The 17,041-nt window shown below is 38.6% G+C and overlaps 1 protein-coding gene across 7 annotated transcripts in view; it reads right to left on the bottom strand.

Moving 5' to 3' along the window:
- Positions 1-17,041, bottom strand: part of FRS2 (fibroblast growth factor receptor substrate 2) — a 57,949-nt gene that overhangs the window by 16,195 nt on the left and 24,713 nt on the right. For all 7 annotated transcript variants that reach the window (XM_065039787.1, XM_065039811.1, XM_065039804.1 and 4 more), the window contains 2 exons: positions 2,663-2,769; positions 99-190 (listed from right to left, as the gene is read on the bottom strand). In XM_065039787.1, the coding sequence (XP_064895859.1) occupies positions 99-164 (66 nt within the window). In that variant the 5' untranslated portion in view covers positions 165-190; positions 2,663-2,769. The remainder of the gene's footprint in view (positions 1-98; positions 191-2,662; positions 2,770-17,041) is intronic.

Genomic DNA, 17,041 nt, shown 5'->3' with positions numbered 1-17,041 from the left:
TGCTCTCCCTATTTTCATTTATTTTTTTTTTTCCACCACAGACCTACTCTGCAAGAAAACAACAAAATAGTTCACAGCATACCATGTCAGCTGCTTACCTTAAACTTGTTTCGATGGTTATCTGAGACAGTTTCTTTATCTGGACAGCTACAACAGCTACCCATGACTTCTTTAGAAGACCATGTGATGTCTAAAGGGGATACAAAAAAGTAAAAATTATTATTTAGTTAAGTAAAAATACAGTATCATCAACAAAACAACCCAACACAAATTGCTCTCTGAAATTATAAGTCTTCATGATGAATTTTGCAGTGACAAGTAATTAAAAAAATAAACTTAATATTACAAATATTTTTAAACAGTGAAGTTAGATTTGGCATGAAGGGGCGACAACACCAAGCTGCGTAAGTCCTACCACAATTCAACCTGACGTTACTACCAAACAGACCAGTTTGAGTTGTCATCTTAATTCCCATGGTAGCAGCTTGATGGAAAACAAAACCCAAAAACTTACTGGGTGCGATTCTCATCTCCTAAATTAGGGCCTTTATACAAGGCAACTACCTGACTCAGGTTCCATCTGAACGAGCACTCCCCAAGCTTAAACTGGGGCGCACAGCCCTCATGAGGCCCACGCAAGCCCTGGGCTGCTGGAGGCAAGACAAACAGCCAGCACGGTGCTCCTGAAAGGCTCCCTGGCTCTGGCAGCTCCAGGGCTGGTTTGCAGGGGAGCGTGGAGGCGTTCCAGGCCTGGAGGCAGCCCTGTGCTGGCAGCTGTGCAGTGAGGCTCTCTGTGCTTCCACTTTTAAATGCTTCCCATATAGCAATGTACATAAAACTATGGAATCAAAGTCCGGGGAAGGAAAAAGAAAATCCACATTCAACACAAATATTTTAAAACTTGGGGGTTTTTGTTTCTATTAAGGTTTGGATTGTGTTACACAGTCTATTTCATTTGCCATAAAACAGTAAAATATTCAACCAACACAGAACAGCACGGCTAAATTAAGGAAACAAAAATACACATCTGATATTTTTGATATTTTCATCTATTTTTTATGTATGGCAAAACTTTCATAAAACAGTATGAGAAAATGTTCATAGAACCAAATCTCACAACTTGCTTCTCCTCCCTCTACCACCTTGCAGAAAGTAGTAAGTTTTGTGTTTCTTAAATATAAGAATATGAGGCAAAAGAAAACCCATTTGCATGACCTTGGTATTGGATAAGAACTAAAATTTCCACTACACAAATGGAAAGTGGGGCAAAATCCTGGAAGAGAGCTAGTAAGTCAAAAGAAGACATATTAGGAATCAAGAAGAAGGAAGACAGAACTGGTTAATAACTTTTTCTGACTAAAAGGGAAAAAAAATCAGATGTCACTTTAAGAAAACTGGGACTTGCTTTCTAGACAGGCATTTGTATTATTAGCATGCAATGGTAGTATCCAAGTAGCTCTTTAGTCTGCTGAGAAATAAGGTGCAAGAAATAGAAGGCAGCACATCTAGCTCTTCTCATCTTCTTGACCAGAAAAGCCACCCAAAAGCTGCTGCTCTAGAGACTAGATAAATCTGTACAAATCTGCAGAGGTGCAATTTAGAACTTGAACAGAAAGAATAACAGCATGGCTTGGATTAATCCAGTAACAAAGAGACAGACTCCGTCAAAATCATGGATTCTTTAATGTCATTCCTGGCCATAACATGAAAACACACATTAATATGACGGAGCTTTTTTCCCCTAACTCAACATGGAACTAGAGGGTTGGTTGTTGGCTTCTACTCTTGCAGAGAGCTATGCTACATACAAGTGTTTCTTTGCAAAGTGATGAGAGGTCCTGAATTTTTTCAGTCTCTCAATTACAAACTACTTTTGAGAGTCTTCACACATATATTTCATTGTTATTTTAACTACTCCATTTTTTTCCCCTGAAGATTTCTGCCTGTTTTATTTAGAAAGGTAGATACAGCTAAGGACATCTATTACTAATTTCCTACCCTGGCACCCAACAATTCCTCACTACAGTAACATTCATGTGCTACCCTCCTCATTCTGAGAATACACCGCTCAAGACAGCAAAATGTGAAAATAGCTGCAATGCAGATTAACAACAAATATAATATAGATCTGCAGCTAAGATTTTTCAAGCTCTGGTCCATACAGCACTCAAGTGTTGCAAAACAGAAGCCTCTATTAGCCTTCAAGCACAGATGCTTACAGTTAATAAAGTCCAGTCTTAAACCTCCCAAAACCTTTTGACAAAGTGGAAACAAAACTAGATAGCAGGATGCTGTTACAGCATCATGATTGCCTTTGCATTCGTCAAAAAGATAACTGATCAAATCTGCTGGAGGGAGGTGCTAGCAAACTCAAAGAGACAACTTACTGTGAAGCAGTTCAGGAGAAATCACTAGAGATGCAAGTGAAAATATGTAGCATGTGAAGGCATAGGAAATATAGCTACTGCATCCCAAGAACAACAAAGAAAGGGCATGTGATCAATAATCATAAAAGCTCGTTATTTTGTCTCTAGTAACGGTCTCTAACGGTAATAGTTCAGAAAACCAACAACTGTAACGCTGCTCAAAGGAGAGATGTGAACCAAGGCTAACAGGAAGAAATTAAATAGGTAAGGAACTGGCAGAGTTAAAAATCACTCACCTAGATTTGGCCATTAATATTCCCAGGCTCTGCTGCAGCATCAGGGCTTCTGTCATACTTCAAAGTGTCATGATGTCTTGTCACAGAACTAATCATTGGACCTAGAACTAGAAGAGTACATAAAAATGTATTTTTTCTTGGGTTTAAGATGCCAGCTAGTAAAGTAATAAAAATACATATGTTTTTTCTATTTTAGCAATACTATGTCAAGTGAGGTCTTCATGGCCAGAGTGCATCTTAAGTGGAGTTGCAGACAATAAACAGATCTCATAGAGCTTTCCCAGCATTTTAGTGCCTATCTGGTCTTGGAAGAAAATAATCTGGTGTCCCTTTCTGCAGTGTAGCCTGTCACACTGGCAACTCGACTCATCATCTACTCACTCCTTACCCAAAGTAGTGTGTGGACACGACAGATGCAAAGTTCCGATTATCTTTAGCATATATCAACCAAACCACAGCAAATAGAATACATCCAATTCTGCTTAACTCCCTCTTGCTTCTCCTGCTGAACGCATACCAATGCCGACTTGTACGGCTAACACCTCACCCTTTCTTTGTTTCCCTCTCATTCTTGCTGCATGACTTTGACCATAAATTGCTTGATTTCACCTTTCCCCAGCCCCCCCGCCCGATCATTCTCATACTCGCTCTCCTCTCACATTTACCACTGCAAGTTCAACTCCTGCTTCCATCAGGCTGACAGTTGGCAGCCTCCATTCTCCATTTGTAAAACTGCCAAACAAGCACTTGGTGTTTCCTTTGAGGCTGCTTCTTGAACTCAAGAGAAGGGCTAAAATGGGCTTTACTAGCCTTCCTTATCAGCCTTTCAGGAGGTCAGTGCCAACATGTTTGAGATCACTACAGCTCTGCTTATCAAGGCTGCTGGAATTCTTTGTATTCATCTGCTATCCGCTGCCTTGGACTTGAATTAAAAGCACTTTGGGAAACTAAAACACTCTTCTTTTCTGCATAGTATCAAGTGTAACATAGTCCCAAGCTCATCCCAGGCCCCATCACTGTAAGAGTTGCAGAATGTTCTTACTATGGAGGGATTGTGCAGGAGAACAGCATACATTCAGTACTGGTAAATGCAAAATAATGTACCCAGCAAAGGAGCTCTATCTGTCAGGAAGGCAGATCAGTCATGGATTCACATCGTTCAGTGAAAACATTAGCTCAATAATTATCATAAAGCACATGAAGCAGAACTGTTCAGAAAGAAGAGTCGGAACAGAAATATAATTCTATTGAATGAATACACAGTGCATCCACATATGTATTAATTTATGCAATCATGCCTTCCCCATAAAAAATATACAGTAAAACCAGAAATATGCTACTAGAAGTGCTCAGCATGCAAAAAGGGACCACACAGGCCACAGAAATGATGAGTACTGAATTATAGGTGACATGGTAAAGATTAAAAAAGCCCAACTATTTTCCAAATGCAAGCTTTAGGGAGCAGCAACTGACATTAATAAGGAGTAGGCTGGAAAACAAGCAAACAAACAAACACATACAAAACCAAAACAAACACCACAAAAGTAGTTTTTGCACATGGTATATAGTTAAACTGTCATCCATGTCTTGTGGAAATGAGTTCAAAAATGTAAAGATTCAGAAAGTAACTGGACAAATACAAAGAAAGAAATACATATTTTATATATACATATATATGTATATATAAAACAGAATCACAAATATATATATATATATATATATATATATATGTCTCCATGAAGAGCTTTTACACTCAAGGATGTCACATCTGGCTCAAAAAGTCTCTAAACTGCAGATTCTTAGAAGGGTATTAGAGAATGATCTTAAAACACTCCTTCTTACTATTCCCTTCCCTATATATTTACTATTGGCTGTCAGAATTTACTACTTACTGTCAGAAACAGGATCCTATACAAACTGATGCTTCACACCTGACCCAATAAAGCCATTCCTAGTTAACCAAAAAGGATGACAGACTCAGCAAATTTTTAGTGCAGTGTCATAAGAGATTTTAAAAAAAAGTATTTAACTTGAAACTAAAACCTAGATTTCACGAGGGTACAGAGGATAACCTTATTGAACTGTTTGATGGATATGTATATTTACAAACACATACTTAACATAAAGATTCTCTGCTGTGCATAAGTGGTATTTAGCATCAGGAACTTGCAGCAAGTCACCAGCCCTTCATGTAATACATTTGCCCTTTCGCCATAAGCTTTATTGATCTTGGACAAAGTTGTAGACAGTTCTGTTAAAGATCTATCCCTCTGCACCACACACGGGTTCTGGTTCTGTGACAGCCCTACCCAATCTAGCTGGTATTGTCTAATTTGTTTTTTGGTCAGGTTAGATTTTTGTTGCCTTAGCACACCAACCCAGCACAGCAGAGAGTCTGGCAAGTGCCAGGGCCAGCTGGGAACAGAATCACAGCCTTAGTCACCTCTGCCCAGTGTTCAGAAAACCTAATCCCTAGGGCTAGTTACTGGAATTTACTCAGATTACTAAACTCCCTTCTAAAACCTTCAGGACAGGAGAAAGGAAAGACAAAGCAGAAAGCCTGACCCACTCAATCTGGGGGAATCTTGCAGGTAGTCATTAGAAAAATAATAAAATCAAAAATTTTCACAGGCAAGCTACACTAATGCAGGTGTGTTTGCACTGGGTATTTACCCTGATATTTTTCTACCAAAGTTTTAAAACCTTCACATGGTTTGGCTACCTAAAGCAGACTAGCCTGTTTCAGTTAGCTAAGAATAATTCTTAAATTATCTTAAACAGAGTTTTTAATGGATAAAATAAAGCACACAAATGTACAGCACCTAACTTCTTTAAAATGTAAAGCAATAAGAAAAATCTCCAACCAGTTGTTTCCAATTACAAGTTGGCTATTTACTCTGTTCGGGATTTTTCTTAAATCTTCCCGGATTGCAAAATATTTACCCAAATTTACACATACAAGGAGAAGCAGACATTTTCACAGTTATAACCCCCAAAATTAAGAGTTTCGGTTATGTCTACAATGTCAAATTTAGGAGCTGCGATTTCCCGTTCATGAAGCATCAGTGGTGGTTGGGTCCAGTCAAGCAAGGAGGGGGAAGGGGATGGAGAGTATTTTCTGCTTCTCCCTAACACACATTCATTAGGGCATTTCAAGGTAAAAATCCCAGGCAAGACAAATGTGGACCAGCCCTTATCTAAACCTTGTTAACAGGAGTGAAAAATAGGAACTGCCATAACTTCAGTAAGATACATTATTTGGCTTTGTCAAGTAAAACACATCTCTTTCCCTTATAGACTAAGCAGTGGCAACAAGTTATGCTAATCTCTGAAAAGTCAAGGAAGACAAGGCACCAGTGTAAACACAGTAGGTACCTTTTTAAAATAAATTTTTTTAAAAAGTCAAAAGCTTGTAGAAACTCTAACATTTGCAACAAAGGCCATGTGGACAAGCTGCAACTTCTCTTTTCACTCATGGTAACTGGTCACCCCATTAAAGTGGGCTCACAGTTGCACAGCTGATCTAGAAAGTGGCATTCACTATGTTCTGCATGCTTTGGCTGCAGAATCAAACATTAACTCTGGAGGATATTTTCAGTATGCGTTAATTTATAGCCCATATCTTTTAAAAATCAGGGAAGGAAAAACCCCAAACCATAGCAAACCTCAGAAGAGGCAGGGAGGAGCAAAGGTGCCTTGTCTGTAAACTGATCTTTTCCACATATTGTCTTTGAAAGAAAAAGTAGCCTTTCAAGCCACTACCTGCCACATTACTAGATCTTGGATATGTCATCCTCTCAGACCTACAAGTACAAAATATACTGAAGTGCGTTAATAGAACTTTAGGTTGTTAAGATTATGATTGGGAATTTTTCCTCCTCCAGAAACTGCAGTATCTGGAAAGATCCATTAATCTAATGAAGTAAATGGATTAAGGTGCCTGTGGCAGATTGTTCACACTCAGGCTAACAAGCACTTGCATCTATTTGTTAGTGTATTATCAAGCATAGTATCAAGAATTCATAATATTTGCTCCACAGCTAGACTATATAAACACATACTTCTACTACCATGCTTGCCTATAATATTCTAAGTCACTCCGTTTGAAAGATTCTGTCTACTTTCAAAATCCTGAAGCATAAGCATCCACCATTTTCAAAGATTCTGGGTTTCGTCTGGCCTATGGTATTAATAAAAATAAGATCATAATCCAAATCACTAGAACACCAAACTCCTGTGCACTCTTACTTCCTACTCTTATTTAAATATTTAGTTTAAAAGGTAGAGTAGAAGAAAAAAAATCATTATCAAACCCTCTACGTTTAACATCAATTTCTGTGGAAATAAAGCAGTTATGATAAAACTCAAACTAACAGAAATGCTGAGGTTTGGAGGTATATTAAAATTGCAAGCTTATTGACAGATGGATAAATCAAAATCAGGAGTATTTCACCTTTTTCATTAATTTATTTTAACAACTCTATTTAGCATACTGAGTAGAATAGTATTGTTCAAATCGTTCATTATATTTAAAATTTGAAACTGCCCAAGTCTTCATATTTCTTTTGTCCTCAATAACAACACAAGGATGTTGACGCTCATAGTTTAAACTCTGCCACTTCCTAAAATACATTTCTCAAAATGTGTTCCATAAACATTGTAAAGAGTTACCCATGGTTTACCTAAGCTTGAAGCAAGTTAGCCAGCCGTGCGTTATACCAACACTGAAATGAATCATTAACATTCAGAAAGCGCAAAAATTAAGTCAATTTAAGATTTTTTTTTTCACCTGCACCAATGCTACAATACTCGAGTATTTCAGAACTACAGAATTGGGTTCTCACAGCTGTTTACTATCAAAGAACAAAGAGACTGTATTCAATTTGAAGTTTTATTAACACACTCTTAGAATGCAAGTTCTATGAATTGTTTCAACACCTGCTTCTTTCTTAACTTGATAATAAATGCTTGATAATAAATCCAGTAAACAAAACAAAAAAAAATGGGAGAGGGGTGTAGAGGGGAGAGGAATTAGTTGTACTCGACAGCTTCTGGAAAAACCCTTAAGTTTTTGCAAGGGAAAAGTCCAATACTTGGGAAGGGTGTGGAGGGAACAGACGATGTAATGGTTGTCATCTGTACCGAGCCCAGGAAGGTTTCAATATCATAACTGCCTTCTATGAAATAAATTCAATTTATTGCCTGGGGAACAGTCAGAATGTCAAACATTTACTTCTTTTTAAAACCCAAACCTTCAGATATTTCCAAATTCATTTTTTCAAATTGTTCTTTTTGCTGCAGACTTTTGTTTGCTGCAGTTTGGTATTACATGATCTTAGCAGTTACAAAGCAGATTATTAATTTCTTTTCCTCCCCATTTTGGGTCCTCTCTGGCCTTTTAAACATTAAAGTTATTTGGGAACGTGAGATACATCTATGAGAAGACGACTGTTACTTAAAAACAAAAAAAGTATTCTGCTGAAACCAGTGTGTGTGTGAGCTAGAAAATTCAGAATTGGCTAGCACATTTTCTTCCTAGGTTCTTAAAACTTCAAAAGAACAGACTCTACAAGCTGTTTCAAACTCAAATTGTGCCAAAGGTTGTTTCTCTTGATGCCTTGGAGCACGGGAATTATCAGAAGTTATGGCAATGGCAAATTATTAATAGCTATATAAAAATACGCACAAATTGCTCAATATTAAGTAAAACTCCCCATTCTCCCTTCCTCCAAGCATGTTAATATTGTCACCTCTTATAAAACTCCTTAAAAATTAACATTATACTCCTCAAAACTATTACTATTAAATTCTCCCTGTGTGAAGGAAAACCTAGGGAAAGGTTTTTTATTGTTGAAGTATGGCACCAGATTCATCCTGTATTCTAGGTCAGTAACCTGGACACTGCCAATCAATGCCTTCACCCCACAGAGACTGACCTCTTTCCATTTGGTATGTAAGAAACAGAGTTCAAATTCTGGTTGTCTAAATTGCATCTACAATAGACAGTAGCAGTAGACATCACAAATAACTTGCTAGGCAACTGAACACCTTGAAATAGGAAAAACTAACTTTGACAATTTCCTCTCAAAGTTCAAAATTCTCATCCCCCAAGTGTTTGGAGGTTTACGTTTATACAGATGCTCAGAGAAGCAGCATCCCCAATTCAGAGTGGGTATTACAGCCTCCATCATGACACCTGCCTGGCAAGTGCTGCAGGACAAATGTCACACCACAAGCGACTTGGCAAGAGGTGACCTATTCAAAACAAGAAACCTAATTTCATTACAATTGGATCAGTGGCTTCTTATAGGAATGTTATGGATATCTTGTCTTCTGTTTTAAAAGAAATCAATGTTTGGTTTTTTTTTCTTTTTATGGCTTTCAGTATACAGAAACAATGTCAAACATTTACAGATAGAAATTGCTGTCTGCAACTTACTTTTTTTTTTTTCTTTCTCCCTCTCCCACACTTTTTCCTTAAGGACCTATTTTTCCTCTGTAATTTTTACAGAATACTACTAACTATAAATTGATTCATTTCAGATTTTACATTCTTCATGTTTCATGATTTCCACCCTTGCATTACCATGTTAAATATTTCTTGATATTTGACTACAGCCAGTGTAATTAGATTTAACAGTGAATTCCCACCCTGCAAAGATATAAGCAGCAAGGCTGAGATGCAATTTATAAAGCAGCCTATTTTTCTAGATCCTTCATGAAGAACATTGATGACCTAATATGTCAAAGGGAACACATACTTTAAGAGACACTGCATGAACTGTGAGTTAAATCCTCTATTTAAAAATTCACCACAAATGATGGCGAGATTTGCACTATCTTTACCACCCTGAAATCTTCTTATGGCAAAACCTGAAGCTTACGTACTCAATTCCTTCAAAAGCTAGTAACTCCGCTCAACTTCTGGTTTCTGTTTTTCTGTCTGCCCCATGATGAGCCACACAGCATTGAACCTGCCCCTCCTTAAAGCTCATTCCAGTACATCTTTCTCCTCTTTAAACTCTCACAATTGGAAATACTTGAAGAAAGGCACAGCCAAATCCCTACAGATACATTATGATAAGTAATATTCTCAGCTCGGTTTTGGAGCGCTGTTGATGCTAACGCTTATTCTAGAGCGTGGAATAATTTCACCTAGATACCATCACCTCAAAGATTAAGTACAAGCTGAGAGTAGAAATCTGAGTGTTTCAGGTTATATATAGACAATTTCTAAGTAACTGATTACATCCTCTGCTTGTTAACCAGAGTTGTCACTACAGCAAAGCAGCTTTAATCTTTCTGCACATAAACCAGCTTTTGAATGAAAGCAGAAGTCCTACAGGCATTTGAAACAGCAAGCAGACTAATAAACAGATGAACCAACTTACCATGTAGGAAAAATGTTACTGAGTAAAATAATGATTGGTTCATTGCCATTTTATTCCTTCCAGAAGATAGGTGAAGAAGGCAGAAAAGGTACTGAAATCTGTCCTTTGAATTTTGCTGGTAGCCAAATACTGCCCATCTCATCACTAACTAAAAGAAGGACTTAAATGGATAATCATTTTATCTGATGTGGCAAATCCTGCGTCTTCAGCGTTGTGATGTAATCCATGGTGGCAAATTCTATATGATTTAAGAATCCTGGTATCCTACTTAGGACTTAAAATAGCCCATACTTTGACCTTCTATTTATTTTGGCTAGCGTATCTTCACTACCATGAAGCCAAGTTCTTTCAACTGGAAAACAAAACTTAGGTTTCTGGAACACGGGACTCCCACGTACCAGACCTCACATGCACATAAGAGATGTAGCATCAAAATAAAGCATTTGCCTTGAACTAGTTATTACTGAGTGTGGTCAGCTCCAAGAGCCTCATTCCCCCAATGGTCACAAAAAGGACCTCTTCACTTTATAATTATTTGGCGGCAGGGGAGGGGGGGCAAAATCTGTACATCAGCAAAGACTGACTAATTCACTTTAACATTTGGAGACAGAACAGACGTAAGAGGTGCCAGAGCTGGAACGCTCTCCCATGGAAACAGAGCAGTTTAAAGGCACATGAGCATTCAGCAGAACAGCAAGAAACCCCTGAGAAATACAGCAATAACACTCTCTTCGCCTGCCCACGTGTGCTGCCATCCTTCAAACCAACTCCTTTCAGGTGTCCTGGAGGGCCCTTGCATTGCACAGTCTGGTAAACAACAGCATAATAACAACTCACCCGAAACAGCAAATGCATTTTGGGGAGATGGCATCTTAATTGTAAAGCAAGCTCCACTAATGTCAGACATAATCCTTGCCCTTCATCCACTTGGCAACAATTACTAAGAAAATTAATATTGAGGGTGCTTAAGTACTAAAAGGATGAAAAAACAACAGTGCTAACAAACCATAACAGAGTTAAAAACGACAATGAAGGAGATCCAAGAAACTAAACATGCTGAGAAAGAGTTTGGTGCCGCTGGCTGCAATTACGGAAAACCAATTATAAATGGTAGAGGTGAAGTTGCAGAATCTAGTTTCTAACTTCGCTTATGCTAGCAGGTGAAGTTTTACCTCAAGCTTTTTAATAAACGAGCATGTTGTCAGACTTACGATTAAAATACAGTAATAAAGGTACACTCCTTTTCTCTCTTCAGCCGTTTTCAAGGGGGAGGGGGAGACAAAACTGGCAAAACCCAAGCTAAACTGTAAAGCCTTCTGGCTCCTGTGAAGACAAAATTATTGCAACCACACACAAGCTGCAGCACACAAGGTTGCCGCTTCGGCGCGCCGCTCTGGGAGCCCTCTGAACACGGGGCGAGGAGCCCGATGCAGATGGCACTGGGAACGGCTCCCTCAGCAACATTCCTCCGGCAGCACCTCCTGCCACTGCCAAGCCCCTGCTCCTCAGCCTCACAGGAGGCTTGCTTTCTTCCCTTTTCTTCCTCCCCCTTTTGAACACACACATTCCTTCATGATTCCGCCTGTTTTGCTGTATGTGTTTCAGTATGTTTGGATTCAAAGTCATTAGCAACTTTTTGCGTCTTTCTCCCCACCCCACCTTGCTTTGGTGCTGTATAAAAAATACCCAATGCCATGTAAAACACAGGAGGAAAAAAAAGCACCCAAAACCCAACCAAACCAAAAACTAGGAGCCTTGTCTGTTTAAATTCAGGACTGCCAACTGATCTTGAAGAGCCACTATGTAAAATTTTGAAATGGCACGTTAGTATTAAATTAATTCTTTACAGTTCTCCTTAAAAGTTATCATTTTCGCAAAATGCTCAAATTTAGGTAAGTTAGTTAAACATTTGTCGGAACACTGTTCACTAGTAATACCTTAAAAAACCATGCTCATTCTGACAGAAAAGCTCTTCTATTTGCCACAATTACAGCAGAAATGAAGATTAAAGACCAACTTAAACAGCTGAGTTAGACAAGCAGAGAGAAGGGCCGCAGGCAGCGATGTTGTGTCAACACTTACATACTTCATGACATTCGAGACTGATTTATACGACACTGATCTTACACCTCTCCACTTCACTCTAGCATGACATTTTAAAACCAGCATTCCGTCCTTATTCTGAGGTGTGGCACCCCACATTTTGACCTATCCTAATGCTATATAAAAGGTAAACACACATTTCATCCAGGTACTAGGTGACACAACTGCTCTATTCAAGAGGTGTATAAATACATATGTGGCCTGAAATGGAGTTTCAAATCTTCACCTCAGCACATTTCAAAAACTCGACGTTTTTAAATCCACGTGCATCTTGGACAGGAACACACAAGCTCTTTGCTCTACCATTTCTACTAATCCTTCTGAGGATGTGGAACAACATTCCTTGTTTGATTCTTTAATCGCTCTCCAAAAAACAATCCTCTTACTCTAAACTTCCAGAGAAACACCGCTTATATTTTACTTGGTATCATTTTTAAAATAACTTACACACATGCAAATATTTTTCAATTTCTTACTAAAACAATTTCTCCAGATCCACACCACCGTATTGTTTTCTGTGAATATCTGCCAGATTAACTATATCCTTTTAAAAGAAACAGCCAGAATATCAAGCTCCAAACCGTGACATTAGGTTAAACAAGCAAGCACACTAAATTATTTTATTCTTGGAAAATCTGAACCTCTTAAAAAAATGTCCTCTGAGGAACAGCATATACAAAAAGCATCATTTTTACACAACAACAAAACAGCAGAAATGCGACTGAAGTTTTAAGCACCTCTGCCATGGAAAATATTTTTGGATACAGAATCAAGGAGAAAGGCAAAGTGATGAGAAAATAAAGTAGTCAGCTACAACAACCAAGCCAAGTAATGGAGCCTAAGAGGAAGAGAGAATCAAGCTTGATTCTTGAAAAGGATGCCTGGCTCAAAACTGTTTAACTAGTGAGTCAGCTCTCCAGTATTTAACCACAAATGCCTCCTAAAAGTTGAGGCCCACAGCTCTTGCCAAGTCTTCAAAGCCAGCAAAGTTCCAAATTCTGTAATTAAGTAAATCACACTGAGTTTATATTTGGTAATATTTTAATCTCTGAAATATTGTTCATTCAAACATTTCAGGAAAGGTTAAGTTTTGCTTTTATGTTTTTGACGTGTTTTGCACACAGTCTTCTAATACATTAATAGAAACAACATTGAAAAGCCTGCAAGGTCTTTCTTACCAAAATATTAAGTGGGTTTATAAAAACTAAGACATGCCACTGTCTTTTATAGAAATACAGATAAATATATTATCAGTATGTATTCTCAATATGTGCCCTTCTTCATCCACCCATCGGCTGCTCTTTTGCTATCAGCAAGTTTTTAGCACTTGGATACAAGGAACCTGGCCTTACCTGAACATCTAGGTTTTATACATTTTTTTTTTGTTGCTTGAAAAACTGACAATCCCATCCTCCCAAAATATCATTATATCTTGGCTCTTTTCAAAACAGTTTGGCTTTTGCATTTACCATTTCTCCCTCTTCTGCAAAAAAATTATCTTCATCACATTTCAAAGACACGTGATTTTCTTATTTCTGTTTACAGGCCTCCTCATGTGCTTCTTGTACGTTTTTTTCTTCCCACTTTAAGAAGGAATTCTAAGAATCACTTATCTTTACCTCCCCTGTGACGCCAATTCACTGTATAAAAGGGGAAGATTAACAATAGCTAATTATTCCTCTAAATAAAACTATGTATGTTATTCACTGGTAGCTGATGAGAAGTAAAATCTGCAATCTCAGGGTACTCTTTGTCAACACTGAATTGCTTCTGCCAAAAAGCAGGTTTACACTACTTTTTTTTTTCATTGCATTTGCAATGAAAAAGAGCATAAGAACATTTAGTTAACATGGCTGATTTGTTAAACTATGGTAACCTTACTATATAGATGCCTGTCTGTGCCTTGGGCTACCAAGAAAAAAGAAAGAGGGCCAAAGACTGAGTTACTTCTGAGGAGATTCCAATTGGACACAAGAGGGAAATTTTTCATGATGAGAACAATCAGCCATTGGAATAATCTCCCCAAGGCAGTGGTGGATGCCCCAACATTGCACACTTTAAAGACTCAGCTGGACAGGGTGTTGGGCCATCTTGTCCAGCCTGTACTTTTGTCAAAAAAGACTGGACCTGATGATTCTTGTGGACCCTTCCAACCTGGTATCCTATGATTCTCTGATTCTACATCAACTGATCAAAATTCTGACTATTGGGATCTGCCCAGCAGATTTACGTAAAACCCAAGTATAATAATATTTGTGCATCCAAGCAATCACTTCCTTATTTTCGTTGCTGACTGAATTTCTTCCAGTCAATTTCTATGCAATAAAATAACTTGTCATCCCCCCTACAACATCTTTGAGTACTCCTTTGTCAGTGATTTAACACATCCCCCATTAGTTTAGCTGATTCACGCCCTAAAAAGTATTTTTCTGTTTGAGATGGAAATTACCAAAAACTGTAGTTTGATCTACTTGTACATAAGACGACTCAGCTAAAATCCTCTCTGAATGAGCTAAAGAATGATAGAACTCAGCTTAAAAATAAAAACTAAAATCTTAAATGAAAGGCCTGAGAAGTGCACTGAACTTTCCTGGTGCTCAGACAGTAGCCTCAAGTTCCATCCTCAGCCAAACCACACACACTTCCAACCTCCTTGGCTATGGGAATTCAGAGTACTGTACAGTGTTAAATATTACCTGAAATACTGTAGCCTTCAAATAGATTTTTTGTTTCTCTACCAACTGCATTGAGTGGTAATCTCTGCCTACAAGCTCACACCGGTTTTGTGTTTCTGTATTATTTTGTGAGTGAATCTTTTGTGCTGCAAACTACTGCAAGTTCTAGATATGAAGACTGAGGGTGATGTAGTTTAAAACACCACACTAAAACTTCACAGACTTCTGCATATGGAAAACAACTGATTTAGTTTATCGCTAGCATGGACAAGCTTGTCCTCGCCCATCCATTATGCTACCATCTGATGGCTATATTGAATGCCCATTTTCTCTCGTAAAATATTAGTTCTAGAGACTGATGAAGACGCAACGGCTCTATCACCATTACTAGCCATGACTACACCAAAGCAACACCCTTAGCAACCTTTGAAAAGCGTATCAATTTCATAACAGGGTCTTGTCTTTATTTGTGACTAAAGTCTTTAACATTTACACTTTTTTCTTATTTGCTGATGATCTTCCACAATGGAAAACATATACATTGAAGGGTGGGGGTGGGAGGAAAAACAACCAACATGTGTGCTCCTAGGGTACACTACATTAATTCTTCATATTTATGTTATACTCTCTTCAGTCAATAACACTACCCAAACAGATCATACTCTCATTATTCTGTGCCAGCTGTGCTATTTAATGGATACTGAAGTAGTACCAATTGGTAGAGTACATTAGCTTACAAGGTACAAACAGTGGCTCTTCTGTTGCATTTTTATTATTAAACTTCAAAAAGGCTTTGCAAACAAGAAACCAAAATAAATGTATTACTGATGCTCTGAAAGCCCTGCAGACCTCCATGGGAGTCACTCTTTCTGAAATATTTTTGACATTAACAGCTTTATTGGCTAAAGCAGACAAGTTGCCTCCTTTATGAAGGGTCCCTATTCATATGCCAGCCACCACTTCTAAACCAGCATTCCTCAAACTGAAGTCCACAAGCTCAAGGCTCATTTCACCTTCCCATCCTTCCTCCCCTCCCGTTCGAGCATCATTTTGCAGGAGGTGATGGAGAATTGCAAGGATGCCAGGGGAGCAGAGGGGAGAGGTGATTGCAAAAATCGGTGTGGAGGGACAGACAGGCAGTGCAAAGAGCAGCAGAAGAAGGACAACAGAGCTGCTTAGAACGACGCGGAGCCACCTCTCAGGAGATCATGTTCCTGCTGTCCAGAGGCTACACACAATAACAAATCAGAGGCACAGCGATGGGCTCTCCTGCAGCTCCTGGCCACAGGTGAGCTCTGGCCCTCACTGGTCTCCATGGTGAGCTGCTTCATGGAGCAAGGCCAGCAGAAAATATATTTTTGGAAGCTTACATTTCAGCCAGTTTAGGTTCCTGAACTGCCCCCCTGCTGGCCTAGTGGCAGAGCTGGCACAATCAAGAGAAGGCAGGAATGTCCAGGGGAGAGGGCACCAAGCTGCATGCTTAGCTCAGCTGGGACTTCAAGCCATATCCAGATCACATTCATTAGCACTACCTGACCAGAGATAAAGGGACTTACATTCCTCCTCCAGCTAATACGTACAGCTCTGCCTAAATGTACGCAAAACATCACTTATTGCTACTGAGAAACAAAATACAAATAAAAAACTAATAAGAAAACCCCATACGCACCTGAATTTCAGGTTTCTCAGGTTTTACTTCTAGAAATATTTCTTCAGTTACCCCTCACTTCCAAACATCAGTATGTCACTCATACCTGATTTGGGTTAAAAATCATCATCATTTTCCTTGCTCTGCTGTATTTTTTTAATCTGGACCAGCTTCCTGATCAAGTTCACTACATGAACACCCACACACAAATAAGGGGGTGGCACTGTTTATACCAACAGCACCACAGAGACAAATGTTCTTGGAAACTATGCCCAGATACACCTTTGTAGCTACTCTATTCAGTGCTGCAGTTATATAATCAACCACACCTTATTGCCAATGAAAAGTCGCAGAAAACCTGAAAGGAAGGACAGAACACAGAAGAATTCAGATTTAGGCACAGTTTTTTAACAGACACATTAAAAAAAACCTTACGATTCTGACCCATCAACGGCACTTCTATCTTAATTTTAAAACAAGTGCAACAAGCAAAATGGATAATACCCAAATCCAGCGATTTTCTAGAAGAGGACAGATAACTTTAGTTACGTAGTTTAAACAG

This window comes from Columba livia, chromosome 1, assembly GCF_036013475.1.
Source record: "Columba livia isolate bColLiv1 breed racing homer chromosome 1, bColLiv1.pat.W.v2, whole genome shotgun sequence".
Classification (NCBI taxonomy): Eukaryota; Metazoa; Chordata; class Aves; order Columbiformes; family Columbidae; genus Columba; species Columba livia.
The sequence above is the reverse complement of the archived record's forward strand: the minus strand, read 5'-3'. Positions and strand labels throughout refer to the sequence as shown.